The 12,116-nt window shown below is 42.9% G+C and overlaps 1 protein-coding gene across 3 annotated transcripts in view; it reads left to right on the plus strand.

Moving 5' to 3' along the window:
• The window catches only part of ZYG11A (zyg-11 family member A, cell cycle regulator), a 73,642-nt gene that overhangs the window by 47,836 nt on the left and 13,690 nt on the right, over positions 1–12,116 (plus strand). For 2 of the 3 annotated variants that reach the window (XM_086388773.1, XM_086388783.1), the window contains exons 5-11: positions 764–940; positions 3,435–3,499; positions 4,029–4,128; positions 4,222–4,275; positions 8,916–9,077; positions 9,153–9,197; positions 11,369–11,563. In XM_086388773.1, the coding sequence (XP_086244899.1) occupies positions 764–940; positions 3,435–3,499; positions 4,029–4,128; positions 4,222–4,275; positions 8,916–9,077; positions 9,153–9,197; positions 11,369–11,563 (798 nt within the window). The remainder of the gene's footprint in view (positions 1–763; positions 941–3,434; positions 3,500–4,028; positions 4,129–4,221; positions 4,276–8,915; positions 9,078–9,152; positions 9,198–11,368; positions 11,564–12,116) is intronic. The other variant, XM_086388778.1, reaches the window with a different exon arrangement.

Here is a 12,116-nt window from a genome sequence, read left to right on the forward strand (position 1 = left end):
CCAACCAGGAATTGAACCTGGGCCACGGCAGTGAAAACACAGAATCCTAACCACTAGTCCACCAGGCAACTCCCTAATGTTAGGTTTATCACTTTTCAAATTCAAATTTCTTCCTGCTCTTTTGATGGATTCATCCCATCTTTTTGTCCACTTTGTGTTTTTCTTTATCACGTTTCCCTTCCCTCGTAATTCCCTTTCCATTCCACCCCCACCTCCATTTCCTATCCAGATCCTATCTGAGACCCTGCCTAAATGTGTTCTCTGAATGAAACTTTTGACTTCCATACCAGAGATGATTGCTTGCTGTATGACCACCTTAGGCAACACTTTATTTATACCTCTTTTGTGGTGCTTTTTTTCCAATTTCATCTTTTGACATCTCTTACAATGTTATTTGTTTATATACCCTATTTCTTTCATAAGGCTTTATGCTAAGGAGTAGGATATAAGTGATTCCTGTTTATTTCCCCTGTAGTGCTTATCATAATGCCTTGGAGGGACTGAGGCTCTATAAATGATTGTGAAATCACAGATGAGGAAACAGGTCCAGAGGAAGGAAGTGAGTTACCTAAAGTCACACAGCAAATTATTGACTGTGTTTGGGTTAGAAGGTATTGCTGGTGTCCTAAAAAATAAATGGTGAGGATGGGAAAAAATCTATTACTTTTTGTCCTGATAAGCAAGTATTTTTGATAACACAGAAATAAGACTGTGTAAAGAATGCTAATGTTGTCATATACCACTAAAATAAATTCATCTTCAGCTTGTGGCTGTAGGAATGAGGAGTCATCCATTGGATTTGCCAGTGCAGTTCACAGCCAGTGCTTGTGCCCTCAACTTAACACGCCAGGGCCTGGCCAGGGGCATGCCTGTTCGTCTGTTGTCAGAGGTTACCTGTCTACTTTTCAAGGCTTTGAAAACTTTCCCCCATTACCAGCAGGTAATTTGATTTTAATATTTGACTGTGCTTCTTACTTGAGGACAAATACATGAAAAATATGTTTTATTTAGTTCTGATTTTTCATCCTGAGAGAGAGAAGGAGGGAGGCGAGGGAGGGGGGAAAACAAATGCATGATTACTGTAGAAAAAACAAGAAATATAGATAAGTAATATGGTTTAAAAATGTTGCATTTATCAGAAAACAGCTACCCAGAAACATCTACTGTTAACACTTTGGTACATCCTATAGGCTTAGCAACATGTGTGCAAATTGAATTGAGTCATAGATCTAAATATAAAAGCTAAGTCATAGGTCTAAATATAAAAGCCATAAAACTAGAATAAAACATCAGAGTAGGCAACGTTTTCTTAGGATACAAAAAGCACACTTCATAAAAGAAAAATAATAAATTAGAATTCATCAAATTAGAAGCTTCTGCCCAAATACACACAGAGACATTAAAAAATGAAAAGATAATCCAGGACTGAGAAAAATGTCCATTACATATATATGACAGAGGACTTTTATCCAGAATGTAAAGAACTATTAAATAGGTAACACAAGATAAACAAACCAATTTTTTAACAAGGCAGAAGGCTTGAACAGACACTCCATGAAAGAAGATAGTGCAGGTGACAAATGAGCACTTGAAAAGATGCTCAGTATCTTTATCTATCAGGGAAATGCAAATTAAAAGCACATTTAGATACCACTGCACACTTAGGTGGGCTTCCTGGGTGGCACTAGTGGTAAGGAATCTGCCTACCAGTGCAGGAGATGCAAGAGACACGGGTTTAATCCCTGGGTCTGGAAGATCCTCTGGAGTAGAAAATGACACCCCACTCCAGTATACTTGCCTGGAAAATCCCATGGACAGAGGAGCCTGGCAGGCTACAATCCATGGGGCTGCAAAGAGTTGGACATGACTGAGTACACACCACAGCCTCACAGCATAGATAGCCTCATAGATAACACTGCACACCCCCTAGATTGGTTGAAATTTAAAAAGTGACAGTATCAGGTGTTGACAAAAGTGTACAGAAACTGAAATTCTCATATGCTGATGTTAAGAATGAAAAATGATAAAACCAATCCAACAGTCTGGTAATTTCTTTGAAAGTTAGAGATATACCTTTCATACTACACAGTTATTTCACTCGGAGAAATGAAATTATGTAGCCATATGATGGCATACACAAATGCCCATAATGTCTTTATTCATTATCCTCCCAAACCGAAAACTTAATGTGTAGCAACAGGTGAATAGATAAACCAATAATGGTATATTCATATAAGGAAATACTACTTGGTGATAAAAAGAAGTGAAGTACTGATACATGCCACGTGGATGAATCTCAAAAAACATTCTATGCTGAGCAAAATAAGCTAGACATGATAAAATAGATACTGTATGACTTTATGTGAAATCTTAGAAAAGACTAATTAATGACAGTATGATTTTCTGGGGTTGAAATTTGCAAGTTGGGAATGGAGTGGAAAGTGTCACAGTGGAACTTTTCAGGGTAATGGAAGTATTTTTTATGTTGATTGTGGTGGTGGGTAAAGTTATACATAATATTTATAAATGTGTCAGATCTGATTGAAATGTATACTTAAAGTTAAAATGGGAATCAGTCTATTAAAATTACAGTAACATGATCTTTCCTCACTTAAAAGAAATCTGTATTTCCACTTTTTCTTGAAAAATTGGATGATCCTTCTCAATTCAGTCTGAATTCCTACATGGCCATCATTAGTTGGAGCTGATTAATAACTGCCACCATAAAAGGGCCTGAATTGTCCAGTTTGCCATAATTCCTCCCGCTGCCCTGTTGTTTTGCATTCTGCCGTCTTCATTTGTTTATGTTACTGCCTAGTTCCTGTTGGCATTTCAGGTTTGCTCCCCCTGCTTAATACACTATGCTGCTGTCACGGCAGTACATGCCACTGGCCTACTCATGGTCTTTCAAAGAGATGTTACAATTTTTTATTCCTATAGCTTTCCTAGAAGTCCTTTTCTCTCTCCTAGTTCAGTTCCTACTAGTCGTAGATAGAAAGTAGAAGCTCTGTCACAGTTAGTTATGAGATCTGGTTCAGACATAGTCATTCATTAGCTGGGCCAGGCTTCTAGGAATTGGTTTAGATTGACGCACAGGCAGGCAGCTTCCCACATAGATCCTTCTAGGGTTCAGGGGGAACGGAGACTCCCTCTCTGCCAGAAAGGAGGAAGATTACTCTTTGGGCAAAGGTAAATGTTTAGAGTTTAATAGTAAGATTGATACCAGAAACTATATAAACCAACTATACTTCAGTAAAAAATAAATTTAAAAAACTATAAAAAAAAAAATAGTAAGATTGAATGAAGAACTTGGAAAGGACCAGGTATGTAGTGGGCGTTAAATAAGAAAAGCTTAGAAGCTTCCAAATGCTTAGAACCTTTGTTTAGAAGGGGTGTACATTTGCTCATAATTATTTTTCTTTATTCCCTTAAAGTTACAGAAGAATTGTCTTCTCTCCTTAACCAATTCCAGGATTCTTATGGATGTTCCATTCGACAGGCAAGTATAAAATTAGGTGATCTAATTTTGGGGTACTGACCAGTATTATTCTGAGCTTTGTTGTCTTTTGGTTATTAGCCTAGCAGGGGTCTGACTGAGGCTGCGATAAAGCGTTTGGGGAGAATGTTCTGTTCAGAAGTACTGTAGTTATAAATGTTGTCTCACAAAGTGTGAGTCCATTTCCGGGCAGTGAGTGATAACATAGGTGCTAGAGGGTTAAATATCGAATCAGGTTCTAGCTCTTCCATTATCCTTATGCATGGCAGATCTTCCTGGATCAGGGATCAAACCTGTGTCTTCCGCATTGGCAGGTGGATTCTTTACCACTGAGCCACCACGGAAGCCTTTCTCTACCTTTTTGCATACTCTTTTCTTCTCTTCTTTTTGCCAAACACTCTTGGTTTTCATAGCTGAGTCTTTATAAGTCCACAAGTATTTTTAAACAGGATTTGCTGGGGAGGCTGAGTGATTTCTTAACTTCTCATGTATAGTTTACCACGTTTATTGTGAGAAAAATACTGTTTTTTAGGTTCGATGCTGCCAAGTTTGTTATGAGATGGCTTGGTAAGCATGAAAGTCCCAAGATGCAAGCCATGGCAGTGAGCATAACCTCTATTCTAGCCCTGCAGGTATGTGGTTGCTAAATGCAGACCTCTTTCTCTAGTCATAGCGGAGCAGTGATAGAATTTGAAACATTTTACTTTCTGCTTTTTTGTTTCTAGCTCTCACCTGAGCAAATTGCACAACTCAAAGAGGAGGTTTTCATGGCAGTTAAGGTAGGTTGTCACTTTTAGAACTTTTCAATAAAAGTAACAGTTTAAAAAATTAAGAACAGTTTAAAAGTATTATAAAATGAACAGTCTGTGGGACCTGCTACCCAGAAGAAGCTATTCTCTACTCTTCAATAGCTGTTTCTTCTGGTATTTACCTCCATATTTCTAAATGAAATGCTTATAACTGCAGCTGTTTTTTGTTTTGGCTGTGCTGCCTTCGTTGCACTGTGAGCATTCTCTAGTTGCGGCATGTGCTGTGGGGGTTTTCTTGTTATGGATCTCAGCCTCAGGAATTGTGGCATTTGGGCTCTAGAGCACTTGGGTTCTCTAGTTGCAGTGTGCAGGCTTAGTTTTTCCATGGCATGTGAGATCTTAGTGTACTCACAGCTCTCCACCACCACCAGAGATTGGATCCATGTCCCCTGCATTGGAAGGTGGATTCTTAAGCACTGTACCGCCAAGGAAGTACTACAGTTTATTGATTTATCAATTTTAGATGTTACCTCCTGATTCTGCTGCTGTCCGTTCAGTTCAGTTCAGTCGCTCAGTTGTGTCCAACTCTGTGACCCCATGGACTGCAATACTCCAGGCTCCTTGTCCATCACCAACACCTGGAGCTTACTCAGATTCATGTCCATCAAGTCAGTGATGCCATCCAACCATCTAATCCTCTGTCACCCCCTTCTCTTCCTGCCTTCCATCTTCCCAGCATCAGCATCTTTTCCAGTGAGTCAGTTCTTCGCATCAGGTAGCCAAAGTATTGGAGTTTCAGCTTCAGCATTAGTCCTTCCAATGCATATTCAGGACTGATTTCCTTTAGGATTGACTGGTTTGATCTCCTTGCAGTCCAAGGGACTCTAAAGAGTGTTCTCCAACACCACAGTTCAAAAGCATCAATTCTTCATGGTTAGTTGTTGCAGCCTTCTTGGTGTCAGATCCTTTGTTCTTGAGGTCAGGTCATGGTGAGGTAGCGAAGTTTCTTTAAAACTCCACCAACAAATGTTACTCTGTTTTATAAGAAAGGGCAAGGTCCCTAGGCAAAAATTTCACCCTCCAAGATCCAAGTCTAGCTATGAGGCGGGGGTCCCTGCAGGGGTCAGTTACCGTGCCACAAAGCATTGTCCAGCACCCAATCTGGGTTCTCTTGCCAGTGTCCAGGCCTGGCTGAAAAGGTGCATCTTAGTTGGCATCTCCCTCAGGGCCAGGTCTCCAGACCCTGCCCAGTTGGCATCTCTTAGGGAGCCAGGTGCCCTAGACCCAGCCATTCCTCAGCTCCTCAGGCTGTCCAAGTGGTAGGGGCTAGGTCCCACAAACTGCATCCTATACAGACTGCCACTGCTATTAGATCACAGAGGCAGGGATGGGGGAGAGGGCCATCACCTCAGGGCCTGGCTCTGCCAGTGTGTGGCCTTGGCAAGGGTTCTGTGTCTCTGTAGAACACAGGCCTCAGCCTGTTCTCTGGGCCCCCCACTGATGCACGGCTGGGTGAGCTGGAGGCTCCAGGGAGGAGGCAGAGATCCACCTCTTACCTCACTCTGCACAGGACGACCACCACTCTGCCTGCCATTGGTTGAATGGTCGCTCATTGGCAGTTGCTTGCTTGTAGGAGGGGCCTGTTGCCCTGCCGACCAGTAACTGAGCAGGATCACTAAGGGTCACTCGCTGACAGTTGCTGAGTTTAGGGAGGGGCCCACTTCACCACCAACCGGTGCCTGAGCAACCTTTAATAGTCTTTTGGTAACCATAGTCTGGTAAGGGAGAAAGTGGGGGCTAATGGCTACAGCACTGGCTGCATGCTGAGGGCTGTGCACAGCCATGCTGTATTACACTTTCAGGTCTTGCAGCTTTATTTTTGTGAATTCTCTAGATATATTCTCTCTTGACTGTATAAAATATTTGAGGTGGAATTATAACAGAGTGCTGCCAAGCACAGATCTTAGCACGTGGCCATCACTGTGTACTATTACTGTACACCCTGTTACCAGCCATTGATTGGTGCTGCAGTGGGCCCTCCCACAAGCGGCCAACTGTCAATAAGTGACCATTATTGGTCCTGCTCAGCCATTGGTTGGCACCAGGTCCCTCCCACAGGCAACCAGCTGTCAATGAGTGACCATTAGTGGTCCTGCTCAACCATTGGTTTGCACCAGGCCCCTCCCACAAGCAACCAACTGTCAATGAGTGACTGTTAACGGGCCTATTCAGCAAACAGTCAGTGGAGTGGTGGTCATCGGGGAGAGTGAGGTAAAAGGTGGATTGGGGTCTTCTCCCTGGGGACCTCCAGCTTACCTGGCCTTGGGCCCTTGGGTAAGCTGGGAGGCTCAGGGAACAGGCTGGGGGCTGTGTCCTGCAGGGCTCCAGAACCCTCGCCAAGGCCACCTATTTGACTTTGCCCAGGCCTTGAGGCAGCGGTGAACCTCTCCCCTGTCTCTACCTCTTGACCTAATGGCAGTGGCAGTCAGCATAGGATGCAGTTGGCGGGACCTGGCCCCCACCATACAGGTGGCCTGAGGAGCCTGAAGGCCAGTTGGGCTCCTGGCTTCTCATTGATGATGGCTGGACAGGGTCTGGGGACATGGCCCTGAGGGAGTTGCCAACTGAGATCTGCTTCTTCAGCCAGGATCTGGACCTCAAAGGCTGAAGTTTTTGCCTAGGGACCTAGCCCTTTCTTGTTAGGACGGAGAATAATATTTGTTGGTGGAGATTTACAGAAACACCTTACCTCACCATGACCTGACCTCAAGAACAAAGGATCTGATACTAGGTCCCTTGTGGAAATGGCTGTCTCTTTCCTTTTACATGATAGTCTGGCATGTTTGAAAGAAAGCATAAATACTAGCTCAACTTTGATCTAGAAATATTCTAATATGAAATGGTATGTTGGAATCTGTTAGTTTTTTCAAGATGTTAGGACATACGATTATAATACTAGTGTTATCCTCTAGCCACAGTAACCTGCTCAGTGGCATAGAACAGACGGTTTTTCCTCTAGAATATCTCCCCACTCCCCTCCCCCCATTCCCTGTGTCCTCATTCCTTGCTTAGCTGCCTTATCCTCTTTTTATTCTGGTCTCAGTTTAGATAGTACCTTTGTATGTGTTATTGAGTGCAAGCACAAGTTTATTCTGTTTGCCACACAGCAGGCCAATCAGGAGATGAGTTGATGGAACAGAAAATAATTATTTTAATTAGATAACTAGCAGACCAAGAAGATGGCAGACTAGTGTCTCAGAAGCCATCTTGCCCCAGGGACCACCACTCCCCTGGTGGTCCAGTGGTTAAGAATCCGCCTTGCAGTGCAGAGGAAGTGGGTTCAGTCCCTGCTCAGGGAACTAAGATCCCACATGCTGTGGAGCAACTAAGCCAGCATACGGCAATCAGTGAGGCCTGGCACCACTTAGAAGGTCCTTGTGCCTCAAAGAGCCCTCATGGTGCAACAGAGGTCCTGCATGCAGCGACTAAGACTTGATATTGCCCAATAAATAAATATTAAGAAAATTATTTTTAAAAGAACCAAACCCATCTTACCCAATCGTAACTGAGATAAGATTTGGACTGCTTTTATATACAGGAGGGGAGAGGGGCTCACTTGGCACTGACCAGTGGCTGAGCAGGATCACTAATGGTCGAATGTTGACAGTTGCTCGCTTCAGGAGAGGGGCCCACGTTGTGCCAACTGATGGCTGAGCGGGGTTGCTATAGCTTGCCCCTGCCTTGCTGCCACAACACTCTGAGCAGAACAGTGCGACATCAGAAAGCGGCCAGGTCTGAAGAACTTCCAGATCACTCCAGCATGTTGTAACTCTGGTTGGGGCGAAGCACAAGGCGCACAAGCAGTGGAGACCACAGTGGCTACGTGGAGGCAGTTGACACACCCATCCCTGGGATTGCTGTCTGAGGCAGGGGCACTGTGGGTTCAGCCCATACTGACTTCACTGGTCAGCTCGTGACTGATGAGGTGGCCCAGGTGCGAGTGTCCCCAAAGTGGAGCTCTAGCCTGCCCAGCTGTGCGGTGGGTAGGCGGCAGGCATGGACCAGGGGGTCTGTGTCGCTTCGTGCAGAGAGGTGCAGGGTGGTGCAGCAGCCCCTCCCTAGATGGCTGGTGCCAGGGATGGGGGAGGGAAGGGCCCATCACACTTTGGGAAGGCTGCTGTTACATTTGGAGGTTTCTCACACCTTTTCTAAAGAAAATTCTTAGGCTTTTAGGTGTTTCCTTCAGAGCATTTACCAAATCTTAAAATTCTTTTATTTACTTGAGAAAAACCAATTATCTTTTTTTTTTAATCTGTCTCTCTTACCTGAATATGTGCCTGCCTTCCAAAAGGTGTTGACTAGATACTCTTAACACATGAATAATGGAATAGCTAATATGTACTTGATTATGAGGTTTATTAACAAGCATGACAAACTAGATTAAGTGATTATTAAAATTTAATATTTTTTTCTTTTGAACCTCACAAAAACCCTAGGAAATAGGGGTAACTCATTTTACAGAGAGAAGGTAGGAACCAAAGCTATTAAGTGGTCAAACTGGGTTTAGAACCTCGGTTTGATTCTAAAAACTTTTCTTAACCATTGCTTTCCTTATATTGGAAACATTTGAGTCAGTCACCAGCGTGTCTAACTCTCTTTTTCTTTTTTAGGAACTTCTAGCAATAGTAAAACAGAAGACTGCTGAGAATCTAGATGACGTCACCCTCTTGTTTACTTTGAAAGCACTTTGGAATCTTACAGAACAGTCTCCGGCTGTTTGTAGGCACTTTATTGAGAATCAAGGATTGGCGATCTTCATCCAAGTCTTGGAGGTGGGAAGACAGGATTGAGTTTATCTGTAAAGTTATTTTCTTCATGATACAATAACCTGTATATTCTTTTCACAGACTTTTTCAGAGACAGCAATACAAAGCAAAGTACTTGGTCTTTTGGTAAGGTGAATTGTTTTGAATTAATTGTAATTAATTAAACAATAAGAAAACTAACACTTATGTGTTACCTACTATGTGCTAGGCACTTTTGTAAGCAGTTTACATTAACTTGTTTGATCTTCACACCATCTCTATAAAGTAAATACCATTATATATGAGTCAGCTATTGCTGTAAACAAACTACAGCTTAAAACAGCATCCATTTTATTTACTTGTGAATCTGTGGGTCAGCAGTTTGAACTCAGCTCAGCTGTGCACTTCTGCTGGTCTTATGTGGTTACTCATGTCACTGCCGTCGTCCATCAGTGGCTGAGCTAGACCTAGGTGCTCCAGGATGATCTGACTCTGACCTCTGGCAGTTGGTGCAGGTTGTTAGCTGGGCCTGGTGTCTGTATGAGCTTCCTCACTTGGCGGTTTCAGGGCAGTGGTAGACAGCAAGTCCACTGCACAAATGCTTCTTCAGTTTCTGCTTATGTCAGATTTTCTAATGTCTCACTGGTCAAAAGCAGGTTATACAATCTGGGGTGTTTTCCAACAACCACTTCTCCAGTTCTCTGACACCAGCTAGATGTCCTACAGTTCGATTCAGCTAAATTCTGTCACTGACTGTCAGGCATTAGCATCAGATCCTGAAAAGCTCAGTTCCACAAGTCTGCCTCCACTTTAGTTGCCAACTGTTAAGTCCAGAGCTACTCCTGCTTCTGATTGACTTTAAGTTGAGGGATTCCACAACCCCTTCCTCAGGTTGGTAATTTGCTAGAATGGCTCACAGAACTTGGGAAGGCACTTTATTTGATATTTTTAAAATATATATTTATTTGACCGTGCTCGGTCTTATTTATGGCATGTGGGATCTTCATTGTGGCGTGCCAGATGTGTAGTTGTGGCCTTGCGGAATCTAGTTGTAGTATGCAGACTCTTAGTTGCAGCATGTAGGGTCTAATTCTCTGACCCGGGATCAAAATTGGGCCCCATGCATTGCGAGTGTGGAGTCTTAGCCACTGGACCACCAGGGAAGTCCCAAAGGAAAGATTTTTTTTGGGTCTGTGTCCCACATGGCATGGGGCAATCTTTATTTCCCAGCGAGGGATTGAATCACTGCTCTCTGCAGTGAAAGTGTAGAGTTCTAACCACTTTGTGTTCGTGCTAAGTCGCTTCAGTCATGTCTGACTCTTTTTGACCCTATGGACTAGCCTGCTAGACTCCTGTCCATGGAATTCTCCAGGGAAGAATACTGGAGTGGGTTGCTGTGCCCTCCTCCAGGGGATCTTACCAACCCAGGGATCGAACCCATGTCTCTTCTACAATGGCATGCAGGTTCTTTAGCACTGGTGCCCACCTGGGAAGCCCCCCTAGCCACTGTACTACCAGTTAAAGTCCCCTGCTATTTTTAATTTATTATAGATACAACTCAGGAAAAGTCAAATGAAAGAGATATGTTGTCTCCAGCAAGAAACTCTTAATTCCTGCAGCCACAAGGAAATGAATCCTACCAACAGTCCGAGTGAGCTTGAAAGTAGTCTCCCCACCCCCACCTCACCCATTGGAGCCTCCCGATGTGAGCATGCAGCCCAGCCAGCACTTTGACTGCAGGCTCGTGAAACCCAGCTAAGCAAGGCCCATACAAACTGAGAGAGGAAAAATGTGTGTTGTTTTAAGCCACCAAGTTTGTGTTAAATTTGTTACACAGCATAGAAACTAATATAGTACATAAAATAATGAAACTACTACCTGCCTTTCATTGTTACTGTTAAAACTGACGTAACATACAGCAGGCCCCAGGAATGTTAAGTTTTTGAGTCAGACCTGGATTTGTAATCTACTCCAACCAGTTGTTAGCGATGTGAAGCTGACAAGTTAGTCTTTCTGAGTGTCAGACTTTGTAGGACTATCAAAGATTAAATGAGATGAGGCAGATAAAAAAAGATGTAAGATAAGGCAGATAAAAAAGACATTTCAGTCTAAGCGCAGTGCCTGGCACTTAGTAAGTGCTTCCTCAATGATTTGTTCTTACTAATCATCTTTATCATCAAGGGGATGGGTTTGTAGTAGATGTGAGGCTAAATCAGAGGGAGGAGCAGGGACTGAGTGTTCTTATATGTATCTGAGCTGAGCAGTAAGAGAGGGAGAGGAACCGATTCCTGATATTCTCTACTCCATCTGCCCCATAGAACAACGTGGTTGAAGTCAAAGAACTCTTTCCCAAGCTGATTACTGAAGATATGGTAAAGCATATCAGTAGCTTGCTCCATAGCAAGGACTTGGAAGTCAGCTATTTAGCTGCAGGCATCATAGCCCACCTGACATCTGACAAACAGCCCTGGATATCCTGTGACCTCCAGAGGACAGCGCTTCTCCAGGATCTGGTATAAGAACTGTTCCTCTTTACAAAATCCAGAGTCATCTCTTCTTGCAGAAAACTTATTTTTCTAGATCATAAGAGTTTTTGAAATATGTGTTAATTGTAGAAAATGGGAAAGATAGAGAAGAATATAAACAAAACATTATAAATCATCCACACCTTACCACCCAAAGCTAACCTCTATTAACATTTTCTGCATTCTTTCTGATACTTCCCTTTTATAAAATTAAGCATGCAGTTTATATAGGTTATTTCCCTTCTGTTTCCCACTTTCAGCTCTTTTTAAAGCTGTTTCTTTTGGTGTTTACCTTCTTATCTCTAACATATGTTGGTATGCCTGACTTTGTAGTTTTAGACATTGTCAGTTTATTTTCCACTTAGGAAAATGAAAATTCCCAGTGCACACCCTTTCTTATACTCCAACTATATGTCTCCTTTCAGTACATTTAAATGTATTCTGTCCACGTCAGCTTATTTCCCAAGCCTCTGTTTTTGTTCCATCTGTTAGATATATTTTGTATATCTGTTAGATCCCGGGAAGTTCCTTTACTGTCGTC

The sequence above is a fragment of the Bos grunniens genome, chromosome 3 (assembly GCF_055505025.1).
Source record: "Bos grunniens cultivar Pamir isolate PY7600 chromosome 3, Bosgru_T2T1.0, whole genome shotgun sequence".
Lineage (NCBI taxonomy): Eukaryota > Metazoa > Chordata > Mammalia > Artiodactyla > Bovidae > Bos > Bos grunniens.